This window comes from Mixophyes fleayi, chromosome 11, assembly GCF_038048845.1.
Source record: "Mixophyes fleayi isolate aMixFle1 chromosome 11, aMixFle1.hap1, whole genome shotgun sequence".
Taxonomy (NCBI): domain Eukaryota; kingdom Metazoa; phylum Chordata; class Amphibia; order Anura; family Limnodynastidae; genus Mixophyes; species Mixophyes fleayi.
The window spans coordinates 22,676,477-22,695,236 of NC_134412.1; the positions used below are offsets into that span (position 1 = coordinate 22,676,477).

Below are 18,760 nucleotides of genomic sequence, written 5' to 3' on the forward strand. Positions count from 1 at the left end.
AGGCGATAGGCAATTTATAATGGGTGCTTTCACTCTCTGTAGGTGATGGGTAATCTATAATGACTGCTTCCACTGTCTGTAGGTAATAGTACTCTAACACTTGCATGAATTTCTAATAATCTGTTAAGGAATTTAAAATTTGTTTGGAAAATGTTGAAAGGACATCAATTTTTAGACTTCAAACATGTTATCTAATGTAGTGATCATCACTTTATCATGCCAGTCTATTAAAATTAGGTTTTGCAATTAATTTATCTTTAATCAACAGGTTAAGGGCCCTGAGCATTCATTCTCCTGTAGCAGATAACATTTGATCCCAAGTGATTAGGAAATCTTCAATAGCTCTGACAGTACTTTTATTAATCGATCTCTCTTTAGATTGGATCCAGAGAAGATCTTCCAAAGCCAATATTGTACCAATATATTTTTCTATGCCTGCCCAGGAGTTTTTGTTGGTTTGGGGAATATCAACCTTTTAGTTGGCAAAATCGGCACGCTAACTGGTACCCAAATTACTCCTTCTGTTCTAAAGAGGAACATATGTTCTCTTGTCATTCTTGATTTTTATGCTTTTTCCAAACGTAGGTCAACATTATGGTATAGAACTTATTGATGAATTTAATTTATGGTATCATAAGGGCTAAGTGCTTCTTATTTAGTAGTATTTAGTGTACAGAATAAAGCCTCTGATTGTGTACGGTGTAGAGCTGGTATTAAAGGTTATAGAGTTTGCGGAACGACAAAGTATATGGGAGAAAGTGCCTTTAATTTTTCATAATTCTAATTTTCTCAGCCAACGGTTCAATGGACAACACAAATATTAAGCGAAATAAGGGACATGCCTGGTGGGTGCCATTGTTTATTTTGAAGTTTGATGTAAGGAAGCATTGCTGAAAAGGGTTTCTGTGGGTCCTGTAAGCCGGGATAAAAATCGTTCTTAAAAAACAAAATTTGATATATAGCCCAACGTAACTTGTAAAACGCTTTCTCGGAGTGCAGAAAAAAGCCGTTGTCAGGGGCTGTTGTAGGAACAATAAGGTTAAGTGTAATAGCTATAAGTTTAGCATACATTCTAATATAAGTGTTTAATCAGACGATTGATATCTAGTTTGGACAGTGCTAAGGTTTGGGATGCCTATAATTTGTGCTCCCAATATTTCTTTTGGACATTGACGTTTCCCAGACCCTTTATTATATAAATGTGAGAGTATGGGATAAGGACTCGCTGGAAAGTAACATAGAAATCATCTATATGCCCCATCTGGGGCAGAGGACTATTCGCAAATCATTTCACAGGTTCTTTGGCTTCACTGTCCATTCTATGTATAGTGAGTGATCAGTCAGTTTGCAGATCTAAGTGGCACAGAACCTTCTCCCACCTGCTAAGCGCACAGGAACCTGTCTACTGTACCAAAATAAAAATATAGCTAGGCTGTAGTCATGGTAAACTATGCATGGGTGCATTGTATAAAAATATATTTGTCACCCAAAAGGTAAGTGCAATGGGGCCCCTTTATTCTACTGGGGCCATATGCATTGCCTTAAGGGATTAAAATGTCTCGGTTTGAAATGTATTGCCCAAGTTGGCCCGAAAAGAGTTAGTGTAATTGTTAGCACATAGTCTCCATGTGAGTTATACCGATATTATAAAGGTTGTAGGCGCAGTTTATTGGTCATGCGAGATTGGAATCTTATCAACCTCTAACACAATGTTACACTCCGTATACACAACATAATATTTAGTCGTGTAAACACAAAGTGCAAGTACATGGCAAGGGGCGTTGTACAGCCGGAATACTCTTGGTAGGAGAGTACAGATAGCGTAAGTCAATAAGGGAGTTTGTGTATGTAAACTCTTATGTACTACTGTGGTTTGTTCAGCCATGGCAGCCACTCCTTATTAAGTCAGGTTTGGTACACAAAGTAACTGGTATAAGAAAGTATAGTACAGAGCCTACTCAGTAGACATTTGTGGTGCAGCGATAGGAGATGCAGCGGTCACAATTGTTTTATATATAAAATTCATTCCTTTTACAGACGCTAATACATACTTGCCAACTCTCCTGGAATGTCCGGGAGACTCCAGAAATTCAGGTAGGCCTCCCGGACTGCCGGGAGAGCAGGCAAGTATCCCGCATACTGCAACTTGCTCATCAAAATGACGCGATTCGCGGTGAGGTGCATCATTTTGGGGCAAAAATGACACGATTGACCGCGCCCCATCCCTCCCCCTGCCCGGGATCTCCCAGAATTAACTTTTCAAAGGTTGGCAAGTATGCGCTAATAGCCATAAGGAAGTCTGCAATTGGAGGGAAGATCGTAGGGCTATAGGCCTCTCTATGTGTGTTCAGATCTTCCATACAGTCACCTGCTAAGCATTGCTGTGTGTCCCTTTTATTCTCAGGCCAGTCCTGTTTTTTGGCCACCGTAAACTCTTCTATTTCATAACACAGAATGGTAAACCTCTCACAATTCAGACCTCCGAAGCAAACAAAACATTAGTAATAATCGTAATGTGGCAGCCAAAACAAAGGTCAGTTTCATTGGACGGAGTCCACGTGTCTCATGGGTGGCCCAGTTTTCCGTTTCGCAGACACAGACCCGCAACCCTTCCTGCCACCTGCCAACCTTACCTCCGCCATTCTGATGACACAGGTACGGAAACCGCCACACGTTTCCAAGGCCGACAGAGAAGCCAACCTGTGCGAGGATATACTGCACTTTACTGCCCCAGGTGGGACGAGAGGTGGGCTCCGGTATCAGATCACGGCTGGACTCCCCTGTGATGCTGCCCTCTAGTTCGTTAACAGATTTTTCCATTGGTTGACGTCACAATAATATAACGTTTGTCAATGTCAGGTCCAAAGTTGCACAGAGTCGCTCTACCCCAGACGTTTTAAACCTGTAAAACATTTTAAAAAAAACAAAGCATTAGCAATTGTCTACTAATCTTTCAAAAACAGAAACATGTATTGCAATTTTAAGTGCAAACAAAATGTAAAACTTTACTAAAGAATTCATATCAAGATCAGGGGTGTTCTACAGGGTTAAATGCCACATTACAAGCATCAATTAATTTTTTTTCTTTTAAAGAGCTTCATCAGCCTAGTAAACATCATTGTTTATTTTTATTTTTTTGAACTCTTTAGTTATAAATTGAAACAGATGAAAACATCAACAATAAACAATGGCAAACAAGCAATCAAAACGTTTCCTTTGTCTTTTGTGTGTTTGTAAAATAAAACTGGGAGGAAAAAAAGGTAGAAAGGTATGTGTGAGTGTTTGTGTTCTGGTCTGGAAACCATTATTAATAAATAGGTAGCATAAAAGTATAGCTGCCTGGGCTGGCTAATATGATTTTTTCCATTAAACAAACAAAAAGTCAGTAAAAAATTTTTTCGCTTTCCCCTCAATATTTTTTTTATACTGTACTACTCACACTCAGGGGCATATTTACTAAACGGCAGGTTTAAAAAAGTGGAGATGTTACCTATAGCAACCAATCTGATTCTAGTTATTTATTTAGCGCATTCTGCAAAATGATAACTAGAATCTGATTTGTTGCTATAGGCAACATCTCCACTTTTTCCAAACCCGCCGTTCAGTAAATAAACCCCTCAGTCTTAGTTTCTTTCTACTTTTCTTAACTGTTACCCTCTTTGTTCTATCTACACCCAATTACAGTCGAATGGCACGGAGCCTCTTATTTTTTTTTAATGGTCAACCAATTAAATGGCAAGGAAAAAGGTGGACACAATTCTAAACATTTTCCCTTCACATCAAATTGGTTGGCAAAGCAGGTTTATTTTTCTTTCCTTAAAGACTGCAAAGGGTGGAGGTACTAAGTGTCATCAAGTTGTGTTGGGTTTTATTTCAAACGAAGATAACTTTGGGGACAAAGGGGGTTTTGTTTTGGGTTTTCTCTGCTTGTGAGGTCTGGAGACTGATCAGGGGTCTCAATGACCGCTCAGCCAGTACACATTACACCAAACAGCATGAAGAATCCGTACTTATAGAGCATTGTTGAGACCAGCAACCCACAAGTCTGTCACAAGTAGTCTCAACCGTTTATCCCACTTTCTTAGTGACGCTATGGAGTGGGCGGCTTTTGTGCGTCTCACACTGTAGCTACTACAGTACAAACGCTAGAACAAGCAGGATACTCGTCAGCACATTTAAATCAATGCACGAAAACCTTATATTCTTTTCTGAGGCTGTTTCGAACTGCACAGTCATGGATGACACTTTCACCAGGTACAAAATACTCTACTCCCAAATTACCCATTAAACTCCATTTAAACCCAGGCTATAAAAAACAAAACAAAAATATTGTATCTTATATCTTTTGTAGAAACTCATCAAATCCATACACCTAAAATGCAACCAGTATGCATTCGTTGAGAATGGATTCCATGTAATGTTATTAAGACTAAAATTGTGTTGCAATACTGATGAGGTTGTATTTCAGCTATTACCATCCTTAAAGGGAGGTTGGGGGGCACAGCTACAAAATAAAAGTGTTTAAAACCAGTGTAAATTGGCCATCTAACCTATTGGGCTAGATTTACTAAGCTGCGGGTTTGAAAAAGTGGGGATGTTGCCTATAGCAACCAATCAGATTCTAGCTGTCATTTTGTAGAAGGTACTAAATAAATAAAAGCTAGAATCTGATTGGTTGCTATAGGCAACATCCCCACTTTTTCAAATCCGTAGCTTAGTAAATCTAGCCCATTGTGTTAGTACCTGAGGGGGAGACAAAAAAACAACAAACAAGGAACAGGCACAGTGTTGCTCAAAAAAAGAAACAGAAGGATATTAGCCAAGTTTCCTTTCAGTTTGTTCCTCATAGACACACTTACCGGTTTTATTATTGTATTAGATTCTCTATTGCAGTTACCTGTGCTAAATGTATTAATTGAGGATTTTTTCTAAAACCATTAATTCAGCCCAGACAGTAAATCAAGTAGGATATTAGTACCAGGTTACAGAGGTCAAGTTGGAGTTTGTTGGAATGTGACAGTTTTTGTCTGGTAGAATTAGTATTTGGGGGTGTAATATCCTCCACTCCCCTCCCCCCCCCCCCCCCCCCATACAAAATCTACATTTGCCCTAGAGTATTTTTTCCATGAATCACAGCATAGTTCTATTGTTTAAATTAAGGAATCTGCTCAGAAGCGGTGATATTATTGTATGACCAGGAAGAATAGGAATTTTTCATCACTGATCCGTGAAACAAGAGGCTAAGATTAGTAACTGTCTCAAAACAATTAATAGGAATTCCTGTTTGGAGAACTACAAAATAATTGTTTGGTTTTTTTTAAATAAAAGTTGTAATTGCAGTCTTAAGGCGGACTTGACAGGCCACAAAAAAAATATCAGGACTTCTCTCGAGTACTGTGTGCTAAAATAGAAAAAAAAACTTGTAACTATCCGTTCTATCCGCTCCCCAAATCACAGCTCCTGGGGCCATCCATCCTGTCAGGCTGGAAGAGCCGCTGAACGCATTAGACACCAACTGGTATTAACGCCACTGAACTAGGAGCTGCGGAATCTAACGTACCCCTGGTGCTCACCAGCAACCCCCACAAGGAGGTATGGGTTTATCTGCAAGAGGTACGCAGGTTGCGGTCCCCCTAGACTGCTACCAGTGCGGTGAAAGAAGGGTCAGGACGGTACAGGTCAAACCAGCGGACACAGGCAGTACAACGGAGAGATCCAAAGCCAAGTCAAACAGGCCGAGGTCAAGGGTCACGAGAAATCCAGAGAATCGTCAGCAAGGCGGGGTCAATTACCAGGTAGAAAGCAGGCACCAGGAGAGTAGTCAATGGAAGCCGGGTCAGAACCAATATCTGTACAGGAACAAAGGAACACTGGAGAACAGGGGGACCTGATACTCTGGCACCCTAATGGTGCCAAAGTGAGATTTAAATAGAGGCTGCAGCAAGCCGATAGGAGGAGAAGTTGGGCGGGCAGAAGTGCCAACAGGAAGCGTCCCATTGTCTAGCAACGAGACGAGGCGGCGCGCATGCGTCAGATAGTCAGGACGGCCGGGGGGCCTGCGCGCCTGTTGCCTAGCAACAGGACCACCCGGCCAGATTCATCAGGAGACCGTCCCGCTTTGTGGAGGAACAGCAGGGACGGTGCCTGACATAGGAATAAAAAGTAAGCTCACGTGGGACAAAAAAATTATATTATATATGAAGATATAGGTTTTATCGTTATTTTTTCCATGGCATCAGAAAATGTTCCTTCATCGTGAAGGTAGGAATGCATCCAGCTTGATAAGCACTTGGAGTCAAAGGTGTATTTTCCATCTACATACCGCCCAACAGACCAGAGAGAATATGGATAATGGAATTTACAAAGAGCTGTGGTTGATTAAGAAATTGGCAAAGGCAGGTGTGGCTTGGGAGGATCAGGGCCTTCGCATAATTTGTCCCTAATCAGGAATATTCTGTGGCAAGAATGTAAACCGTAAGCACAACCAATTTATTTTTTTAACAAGCTAAAATTGTTTCTGGTTTTAAAAAATAAACTATTGAAAGCCATAAGCCTTTCATATATGACACACTGTTCAGTCTTAACCCAACTGCCATTATTTCCTTTCTTCATTAAAAACAGCTAGTTGTCATTGACTAAAAGGCTTCCAGGTTGGGTCAAAAAGCTGAAAAGCAAGAGCAAGTCAGTTAGGTCACTTTCCACCAATCTACAAATAGCAAAGTTAATGGCGAAGGTATGAGATATCAGGAAATTCAACAGCTTAAATAAGTCATTAGGAGTTGTCGATGGCCGTTCCACGGCTTTATCTTTTCCCTTTAAAAATGACTTCCAGTTTATTTGGATGCCTGGATGACTAATTCATTATAACTGCATTCTAGTACAAACACTGATTGGGTGGATCACGGATAAGCAGCACGTTATGGGTGGATTCAATGCAGATGGCACATAGCGAAACCCACAAGCTGGTACATGGATGGCACAGTGCTGCAGGCTACAGGAGAACACTTTGTACTTTGAATAAGAAATGATGGATTTAATTTGTCAGCATACCAGGCTAAAACACATTCAACATGATTAAATAAAAACACGCAACACCAATGCATGTAGTGTCCTTCTGGTGCCAGAATACGTGTAGAAAAGGGGGCAAGCGTATAATAGAACAGCCTCATTACTTGAGACGAATTATAAATAATTAAGTTAGAGCTGAAAAATTTGGAGAGCTACAAACACCTGCCACCTACACGCAGTGGGCCCGATTCAGAGAAGGCCACAATTCTGCAGTCCAAACTTAGGAGTACTCCTACCTCTCCACACTGCAGTCTTACACTTTGCACTGCATGTATCTTAATATACTATTGTAGAACTACAAGTCCCAGCATTTCCTGGCAGTTACTGAATCCTTGGACATGCTGGCGCTCATGGCTATTGAGTCAACCCGCATTGTGTGCAGACGACAGATTATCTTGAAATGGTTCAAATAAGCAGTTTGTCGCCTTGTGTCATGGTAATATATGGTTTTTAATATAGAGCTACGTTTGACATTTTTCTGCACCAGTTTAACAGGAGCCCGACATTACTTCTCTGTCATAAGTCTACACAGCTGTGAACATTCCAATTTCACTGCCTACAGCTTGTTCTAGGTCAATGTTGGCTAACTTGTGACACTCCAGGTGTTGTGAAACTACAAGTCCCAGCATGCTTTGCCAATATATAGCAGCTTATTGCTGTAAGAGTATGCTGGGACTTGTAGTTTCACAACACCTGGAGTGTCACAGGTTAGCCAACACTGTTCTAGGTAATACAACCCTAGTCAAATACAATTTAAAAACAGAAGACAAAATACTGGTTATATAAGTCCATAAGGCTATATATTACTTTCATTCATCTTAAATACACAAACCTCCTACAGATGTCTGATCTTCTGTGGGGTTGTTCCTGTTAAAAGTGGAAACACATACGTGGCTATGTTATACAGACACATTCCAGCCCTATAAGGCCATTTCGTATGAGGTTATCAATTCCACATGAATAAACCACATATTTGAGACATGACCCCATCAGTGTGCTGCTTCCAACGCTAAGAAGGCACCAACACAAAACTAGTTGCATGGTCACATAGTTAGGGTACAGGACACTGGGGTAGATTTTTCAAACCTTCTCTATAGGAAAAGTGGAGACATTACCCGCAGCAACCAATCTGATTCTAGCATTTTATAGAATGTATTAGATAAATGCTGGCTAGATTCTGATTGGTTGTTATTGCTATTGGGAAACCAAATGCCCCTCTTTGACAGCTGCCGATTTAGCTTTAAGATGGGGTCTAACTAATGACTTCTATAATGGTAATACTATGCCTGCATCACATGCATTTATCCTCCTCTATAGATATTACAATTATGTTCACCTTTGCAGCTGCTGCCTGACACTGTGCCGCTACTCAATGTCCTGTCAACTAGTATTCCCAAGCTCTTTTCCAACTCTGTTTTCACCAATTATATTCCATTTACTGTATATGTATAATATTTATTACCACGGCCTGGGTGCATAACTTTACATTTGTCTACATTAAATAAAGTATATTTTTGCCATGGTGCAGACCAGTTTGTCATTCTGTCTAAATCATTCTGTAGCAACTTAATACCCTGCTCTGTGTTAATAACCCTACAAAGCTTAATGTTATTAGCAAATACTTACTTTCTAGGCCATGTACAAGGTCATTAATAAGATTGAAAAGGACAGGGCCCAATACTAATTCCTGTGTCAATATGTTCTGTGTATAACTACCCTTTGTCCTCTAGCCAACAAGCAGATCTACTCATAAAAACAAAATCATATCTCTTCAAATTGTGCGGTCGCATGAGGACGATGCGTCAAATTATTTTCTACAAAATATTTCATAACCACATCCCTTATAATAATTTAGCCATGACTAAAGTTAGACTCTGAGGGGTATATTTACTAAACTGCGGGTTTGAAAAAGTGGAATTGTTGCCTATAGCAACCAATCAGATTCTAGCTGTCATTCTGTAGAATGTACTAAATAAATGACAGCTATAATCTGATTGGTTGTTATAGGCAACAATTCCACTTTTTCAAAGCCGCAGTTTAGTAAATATACCCCAAAATCTATATAATCTCCTGGTTCCCTTTTTAAAGAGGGGTCTTACACATGTTGTCTGCCATTCTTGTGTTACTGACCCAGTCATGAGGGAATCCATACATATAAGAAATTGTGATCCATCAATTACTGAACTTAGTTCCTTTAGCACACATGGGTGGATGCCACGGGCCAGGAGCTTTATCTGTCTTCATCTGGTATAAACAAACTAGAACACCTACTTTGCTAGACAAGTAACATTTGATGGGGTGCATAGACTCTTGGTATAAAACTTAATAACTATATTTTTCCTGCAGTTTATGTACTTGAAAAGCATTTTGGGATTAGGTTTGCTCTTAATCTATTTTTCAGGTACAGTCTTTGCCAACCTGAATTCCTCTTTATCTACGTCCTTGTATTTTCAAACTTCATTTTCAGTCTTTCCTTGTTTTAACAATTTAAATGCCCTTTATTACACCCAGTAATTTCATATTTATTCCTACAAACGCTGTTACCATATGACACCTACTTACAATAGTATTTAGTTACAAAATTTCCCATTTGTGTACACTTTGACTTTTCCAAGCTTCATTGGTTTTCCGAGATCATTAAACTCAGCCCTTCTATAATGCATAGAGATGTGTGTTCCCCTTGGCATGGACAGATCATTTAAAATTCAAATATAGAATGTTATTCTGCTGTAATCTAACATCCAACACGTTCCAACACTATCCTACCTCCTACGTCTCTCCCATACACTGAAGAAACACCCTGGTCCCACCTCCCTGCATCTCAGCCACTCAGGGTAACGTTCTAGGAGGTGTGTGATACCACACCCCAGTGGTAAGAACATCCAACTAATTTTCCAGCAGCATAACCTCGTTACCTTTTCCATGACATTGGAGGAACAGCACAGCATAGAAAGTAGCAGGAACGAGCAGCTACTGTAGATCCTTGCATTTAATAAGCTTCAGTACATTATGCAGCAATACATCTGAACACACTGAAATAAATTAGGTAACTAACGTGGGTATATGCAAAGTCAAGATTTGCAAACCACAAGGGATATTAAGTTAGCCTTGTTTATGCACAACAATAGGACAAGAGAAATATCCTAACTGTGTGCTTAGGATAATACACAATATGAATAAAGAGCAGCGCTGGTCAATGTCTTGGACTCACGTTGCCATAGGACATGAACACGCACTTTGTGCCTTTATTGGGGGTAAATTCAACAGCTTTAAGTGGCTATACATCTTCCCTGACTGACCGATTTAATAGTAAAGCTGGGTACACACTACACTGTTCTCGTCCAATAATCGGCTCAAACAGCCGACATACGACCGCTTGTTCAAAAGTCGGGTCAGTGTGTGCAGTGACACGATGGTCGAAAGTCTGCCCAAATGGATGATTGTCCCCTCATTTGGTTGGTCGTACCGTTTAATATTTTCGTTCCAATCTCGTTTCCGCTGTGTAGTGTGTATAAACTTCCGACCGATCCACAACAGGGAGTACGAAATTACAGTCATTGCTCACGACAACATAGCTGTAAAAAGTCGCTAAATGAACGTCTTCTCTTCCCTTTATTGTCCTAAACAAGGCTAGTGTGTATGCAGTCCATGGACCGAGCGATCGGACCATCGATCGCATGTAAAATCGATCGGCATAAAAAGTTGGTCGGAATTTCTGTAGGGTTTACCCAGCTTAAGAATGACTGAGTGTGTATGTGATAATACATAAAGAAATCAGTGGACTGATGTAGTAAATCACTGACGTACACTTACTGGGGTGAAAATGAATATGAGCTCTTTGTAATAATATGCGTTCACCACCCGTGTACGAACCAAAGATTTGACATCTCCACAATCTGTTTAAAGGAAAGTCTGCAGTTTAATTGTACCACCCAAATCGTTTACTGCTTCAATAACTCCATCATCACCATTTATTTATATAGCGCCACTAATTCCGCAGCGCTGTACAGAGAACTCACTCACATCAGTCCCTGCCCCATTGAAGCTTACAGTCTAAATTCCCTAACACACACAGAAAGACTAGGGTCAATTGTACCCTATGAACATCTCCAGTGCATTTGTCGCTTACATATAGTGGAGGCAGCCATTTTGTGGGCGGGACTAATAGTCATGAGAATAAGGCCTATTTACTAGGAACTGCTGACATCACTGAGGCAAAGGGCTCAAATGAAATGCAAGAAATTATTGTTGTACATTTAGTACAATTAACATAAATTGTCTGATTGTCAGAGTATATGTCTGAGGTTAAAATAGCACGATTTTCCACAATAAGCAGTTTGACCTTTATTAAATGAAGCCCTATATGCTACGGAAGTACATACAGGCTTTGGGTGTGAAAACTGTACATATGTATTCTCTCCTTTTATGCATGCAATAACCACTGTTTATTTTAAGCTTGAAACAACAGGACTGAGCAAACAGAACAGAGAAAATATAAAGTAGTGTAAATAAAACGTGGGATAAATAGAATTTAGTTTACAGTCCCATTTCCCGTCTCAGTTTATTTCACTACGTGCACGCGGACAGAGGTAACGCTATATATAGATTCATAGTATTGCAAACTCTCATTTGTGTAACAAATATATAACAAACACCTAGCTCCTGATTGGGTTTAACACACACATTTCAACCATGGTTACTGTAAACATTCACAAACAGACTCCAAATCTGCTCATTAACCAATTCATAGCAAATTCACAGTATGGTCACTGATAGAATCACATGCAATAGAAGGTCTTGGCATAATAATTTATTTTTCTTGTACGGAGATTCCCCTAGAGGATCAGATCTGCACGTCTGGTACAAAAGACTGGTTAGTAAGTGGATAAAAATCACATAATGTTTCCACATCCCTATATTCTAGCTTTCTCCATAGACACCTTGCACTCCTCTGGGCTCCTCCTCATTATCTAATTTTTTGTGCCAGAACGCTGCCCTTATAGTAATCCCAATTTTTGTCCTCTATTCTTAGTGCTACGGCAATGGTACAGTCTGCAGGGCAATGACACTGCAAACGTACCACAGGACACCCTGCCAATTCTGTTATTCCCTGACACCCACTGAAAGGTCACCTCGACCTGACCGTGAGAGAGGAACGTCCCATGGACTTTAATTTGCACTCTGCCATGTCCCTTTCTGGTGCACACCCTAGACAATAATTGGGCATCTCATATGCATGACCACTGACAAACATTTTAATGGCAAAAAATAGGTGTCTAATAAAACAAAGGTTTATAAAAAAAAAATTAAAACCATTTCTATGTTGATCTGTACAGCGCTACTATATGTATCTGCCAAGTTTGCCTCTCTGATGAATAAAGTCCTGACTGAGACAACAATGTTTAAAATGAAAATAAATAAAAATATACTGATGCTTGAAGGTTCATAGAGCTGAGTATTTGTATCATAACTTCAAAATATAAGCTACAGAAAGCAGTCAGCAGAACTAGTACATCTGACCTCTATATGCCATATATGAACATTTAGGGCCCGATTCATCCTCATCATCATCTATTTATATAGCGCCACTAATTCCACAGCGCTGTACAGAGAACTCATTCACATCTTCAGACGGAAGCCCTGCTGCATGCTGTATCTTGTGTGAAATTGCTCTACGCATACTCAGAAGCCTTACGCCAGTGAACGCGATGGCATCCAAGGGCGCAACAGGGGCAGACGCACGTAGACAATGTACACATTCGTCCGATTCAAGCTTTGGGCATCTCTCGGGTACGTGGTTTTCAGCCGCATCACTTGCACCAACTACAGGGCAGGAGTAAGTGCTGAGTGATAGTGATGATGGATACACACACATTATATATATATATACAGTGATGTCTATGCGCCACATCGCGGTGATGTCTACGTGCAACATCACCAGCAAATGAATCTCCCCCAAGGATTTACTAAAATAAGGTGCTCATCTCTAGTCAACGCACGTTAAACCACAAATGAAGTCTAGGCGAGAGGCACAAATGTATTGTCACAAAGTTTACCAGTTCTCACCAGGTTATTGTCAGGGACACTGCAGTACTTACATGATAATGATGATGGTCATACTGACGGTGGGACTATGCATCTCATATCTACTGCAGTGGTCAGTAATCGCACTATCTATATATCTACAAAGTACTGGACAAAGGAGAATGATTCAAAATTCCACTAATGGGCAGGATATTATCCATGACTTTCCTAAGCCGCCTACAGCAACATGTTACAACACGTTCACTGCCATTCTTACATCTATAATCCACCCTATAAAGCCAAATATCATTATTAATCAAGCCAATCGACATTCCATGTAACACTTTCTTCCTGTCTGCATCCAATATACAGAACCTCTCAAATCGGTTACACGTGAATTGCTCTAAAGCGTAACAGAGAAAATATTTAATACGCAAAAAAGGCAACGTGAAACCTCATCTAGACATCTGCAAATAATAGAATCATTACACAAATGGGCACAAAATAGTACATCATATTAGTTTCTGTATATACCATCTTTCCCTAATATTCTTCCAACGTGCCATACAATGGGCAGTGTTAAGATGTGGACATATAAATATTCTTACTTTCTGAACGCACTGCTCTCCAGGTTGGATTACGATCCTCAATGACACTATCAAAGTAGTGTTATCAGACTTGGAGGACACCAGACACACCTCCTGATGTATACATACACAGCACATGACAATAGTACTAAAATACTTCACTGACTGTAGTCCCACAGCAACAGGACAGTTTATTACTAGAGAAAGGTCAGCAGTGTTTGTCAACATGCCACAGAACACGGGTTAAAAGCACATATAAAAGGGACACGTCACCTTAGAATTATAGGGGTTTTCTACCTAACATATTTAGTTACTGGATTGTACACGACCTGCTGTAGCTTTCACTAAATACATTGCTTTATCTTTCATTCTATGGGGTATATTTACTAAACTGCGGGTTAGAAAAAGTGGAGATGTTGCCTATAGCAACCAATCAGATTCTAGCTGTCATTTTGTAGAATGCACTAAATAAATGGCAGCTAGAATCTGATTGGTTGCTACAGGCAACATCTCCACTTGTTCAAACCCGGAGTTTAGTAAATAAAGCCCTGTGTCTTCACCTTTATTATTTACTTGCATCATCCAGCAGAGTTGTCTATTTTTTATTGCCGTATAATAACGGTTATATTGCTGGAAAGCACAGAAGGAAGACATAAGATAAACCATTTTATTTAGCACAGGTAGCAGGAGGGTATGTGTAAGCAAACAATAATAATGACATCTGAAGGTGGTCATTTTAACCCTAGACATTTTGACATTATAGTGAAGAGAGTCATTGAAGCTCAGGCAGTGTTAACATAAAATAATAAAAATAATAATATTAATAATACAATTTATTATATATTATAATTTATAATTATATGGCCATGTGGTTAAAGAGTTATAATATATTGAGAAGTGGAGAGACGCTACTTGGAGGTCATTTCTTGCATAATAAACACCTTGCATATACTTATGTTGAAACAGCTTCCTTCTTAGGCGTACGCTCACTTAAAATAACCTACAAGGTCACATCCTAAAGGAGTGCACAGATTACAGGCACACCATAGAATTTGAACAACCAGGACACTAGAAGAAAGAAAAAAATAAAAGCAGCTTCATCAGTTACTTCTGTAGCGTCACTAATTCCGCAGCGCTGTACAGAGAACTCACCACATCAGTCCCTGCTCCATTGGGGCTTACAGTCTAAATTTCCTAACACACACATACATACATACTAGGGTCAATTTGATAGAAGCCAATTAACCTACCAGTATGTTTTTGGAGTGTAGGAGGAAACCAGAGCACCCAGAGGAAACCCACGCAAACAAAGGGAGAACATACAAACTCCACACAGATAAGGCCATGGTCGGGAATCGAACTCATGATCCCAGTGCTGTGAGGCAGAAGTGCTAACCACTGAGCCACCATGCTGCCCCAAGTCAATTAGTTAATTTTTGTGCATTCTTTTCTGGATGTGTAACTAAACCCTTAAAAATGTCTAACTTTGCTGTATCACCACTTGCTGGATGTCAGAACAACTCAGTTTATTCAGAGAACAATGTAGAAGTTGCCCTTAGGACGTTGACATATTTCTGTGAAATTCCCACTCCACATGCCCAGTCACTCACTAATCAATATGTAAACTGCTCTGCTAGAAGAAAAGTTTGTTACAGCAAAGCACCAGTTACATATTACTTTTTATTTTAAAATAGACAGTCAATTGGAGCAGAACATTTCCTTTATCATAGAACTTTCCTTGATCTCAATATATAGGGTCTGATTCATTAAGGAAAGTAAAGCAAACAAAATGAGTAGCTTTACTTTCCTTAATAAACCAGGCCCATTATGTTTAGAAATGCCCACAATGGAAGACATCATCCTGGAAGCTCCTTGTCATGATCATACAACTATTCTAATTCAATATGAAATATCCATTTAACCACACTTGCCAGCTCTCCCCGAATGTCAATAATGAAGCACGTATTGCATTTGAAAACAAAGCAGATCTGTCATATGTTTGGATGTCAACAGCTGCAAAGGCATCAAAATTACACGAGGAGGCAGTCACAAAGTTGCTGCCTTTTGCAACAACCTACCTTTACGAACAAGGATTTTCCACTCTAACGAACATAAAAACAAAGCAGAGAAATCGATTTGACGCTGAAGACTGTATCCAAATTGCTCTGACATCAAAATGCCCCACTATTGATGCTCTCATCACAAATGAAGCAACATCATTTCTCCAAAACCTGAAGTTTTGAAGTTGAAGCTTTCAAAGAAATTTTTAATAGATTCAATAAAATTTTGAATTCCAATAATTAATAATATATACGATTTCATCCTTTCAAATCAAGGGGGCAACGTCGGCGTATCTAAATATATTTGGGGGTAAAAGGTAAAAAAGTTCCCCGACTCCTGTCTTAAATGCAAGGTTTTCACAAAATGATTCAAACTCTCCAGACAATAAAAACCTCACAAAAAAGAAGAGAACTATTCGTCGTGCACTAAAGGTCTAAACCACCCAATTTCTTCTAAAACCACGAGGCTAGAAAATAGCCAGACTGGCGATGTTGTCCTGATACAACAAAAAGTTGTGGAACGTATAGGTCTTGAGGCTCGGTGAACCGTACTGAAGAGATCCACATCTCCATTGGCACTGCATACAACAGAGTCTGGATATCAACTTACTTATGGATCACGTTTGACAATACCAGAAGAGGAAAACAAGCATGAATTGATGAGATCGGATTCTCCTTTTTCTGAAAAAGGAACCAAACCTATATGCAGTTTTGGAAGCCAGCTCTTTATCTCCAGATCTTTAGGAGTTTTCTACTTATCTTGACAGCCCTTCTCCATCTGATAATTATAAAGATGACTTTGAAACTTAGGAAAGAAGCTTGTCAAAGAACTGTTAAGGATTCTTTTCTTTTCAAGGTTTCTCCTTAAGGGGTGATGATAAAGAAGAAGAGACCTTCAGAATGACCTAAACTTGACTTTTGTTACTTTATCACAGTCTCCAGCCCCAGAAACTTCAGTAACCAGAAATGTACAGCGGGTTCTCCATATATTACAGTCTGGACCATCTTGTAAAACAGAAAGAGTAGATCAAAGGATTAGATGAGACGGAAAAGAAACTACTTGAGGGTAGAGAGAGGGGATCTAGGGTGGCTTAAGGAGGACCATCCAAGGATAGAGAACTTACAGGTGAACACGGAGCCTTTTCAGAGAAATTTACAGTAGCCACAAATGCTATACCAGATCACCCCCTACGAGAGAAAATCTTCCACTTGTCTGGGGCAACTTTCAAGCACTGAACCGTTGACCTGAATTGTCTGGTGGGAGCTCTTATGAAAGTGTCATCTTCAGCTCATGTTGGGCATCTTAATTTTGTGTTACGGTTGAAGAGATGCTCAGAAATTCTAAACAGGTGGAAGTTTCAGATAGTTTCTAACCATCCATCATACAGTGCTTCAGTTCAAAGTTTGAACACATTGATCGGAATTACGTGCAACAATCTTACTAACCTGGACTCCATCGTTACTGAATAGAGTGACTGTTTGCCAACATGGGGATTCCCTTCACAACTCTTTCTTCTTACACACATGCAGCCTTCATTCACTGCCAATGAACTAGTATCTGTAATCTCTGGACCTGCATTTGCAGAACACAGAGATGGGCGTTAAGAACACATTATTTATCAGATTCCAGAATTTAAAACCACTCGTGTTAAGTTTTTAGGCTTTTGCATGATGGTCCACAGAGAAATCTCCTTTGATCTGGAAATCTGTGCGTTCATAGTATTGCTCTTAAAGATGCACCTGGAAAAGAGACTGAAAGAGTTTCCTGTAGTGGATTTGCATTGTCTTATAGAAAACCTGCTTCAAAAACAAGGGGTAAAATAATGCAGGAACTGTGCTTTACGGTAATCAAACTTTCCATTCATCATCACAACTTTATTAAACTGCTGATGAGACTCGTGGAAGAGAGGTAAGAAGACATGTCCGTTTAATGTGCAAATCCAATATCCTCTCTGAAAACTGTACAGATCTACTTGGATGATGTTGTGCCAATTTAAGTCTCAAATGAAGCCATCCGCATTGGTGAAATACATGCAAAGAGGTCCTGAAAATTAATCAAATACTTTGCTTCACCTCTATAGGGCGTAAGCAAAAAAAGGTGCTTTATTCATTCAACCCGGTGGCGGTGTTATTTCCCGTTTCCTGGATAGAAAACGGTTTCCTAGTAACCATTATATAGCTTTAAATTATTTAAACAGATACAATATTCCAGTGCCTTTAACTGCTCTTTAAAAATGGATGAAAAAGGCTGGGAATGAAGAAACAGACTTTAAAAGCAGCAATCCTATGAAAAAAATAAGTGTGTTTTTTAACAGGCTATAAGAATGTTGGTATTTATCATTTCTCCTAGGTTTTCTTTTCTGATATTAATGATTTATGATATTGTGCTGCCATGACAACCACAGTCACATGGCACATGATGAGGCTTTGAGCAGAGGCTTTGGAATGCCTCTGTCTGCACTGTGACCTCCTCCTTTTCCACCCTCTGCCATCACAAAGCATGCTGAGAGCTTTTGTCTGTGTAGCAGACTGACTGTGTCTATAGGCCATTTTTGCTTGCCAGTCAGAGAGCTTTTGAAAAGGGGATCATGATTGGAAGGAGGATAGCTAAGAAAAGCGACAACCAGATGGATGATTAAAATGTACTTAACTTGCTATTTAAAGAAAAAAACTAATTCTATGTGGGATTGCTGGTTTAGTTTACCAGTTAAACAAGAGAAATATATGCAGTGACTACATTTCTGTTATGCATACATGCCAATTACGTACAAACATTGTAACCTAAACTGGCATTTTACAGCAGCGAACTCACATACCCCACCTCAACATAGATCTGTATGTGGTTCTCAATGCTCTTTGTGGAATATCTGATAGAACAGCCTGCAGAATCAATATAGCTCAGTTATTTATACAGCCACCACAGCTAACTCGAATGAAAAGCTGAGCAACAAGAAAATAAATATTCACTGAACTGAGTAAAGAAAGAAAAAAGTTTCAGTGTTAGCTTGAAAACAAAAGATA

General features: G+C 39.6%; 1 protein-coding gene across 5 annotated transcripts in view; it reads right to left on the minus strand.

Moving 5' to 3' along the window:
* Nucleotides 1-18,760, minus strand: part of LOC142107539 (sodium-dependent neutral amino acid transporter B(0)AT2-like) — a 59,620-nt gene that overhangs the window by 15,055 nt on the left and 25,805 nt on the right. For 4 of the 5 annotated variants that reach the window (XM_075191022.1, XM_075191018.1, XM_075191020.1 and 1 more), the window contains exon 2: nt 2,634-2,902. In XM_075191022.1, the coding sequence (XP_075047123.1) occupies nt 2,634-2,820 (187 nt within the window). In that variant the 5' untranslated portion in view covers nt 2,821-2,902. Of the gene's footprint in view, nt 1-2,633; nt 2,903-17,185; nt 17,341-18,760 lie in introns of those variants that run through there. The other variant, XM_075191023.1, reaches the window with a different exon arrangement.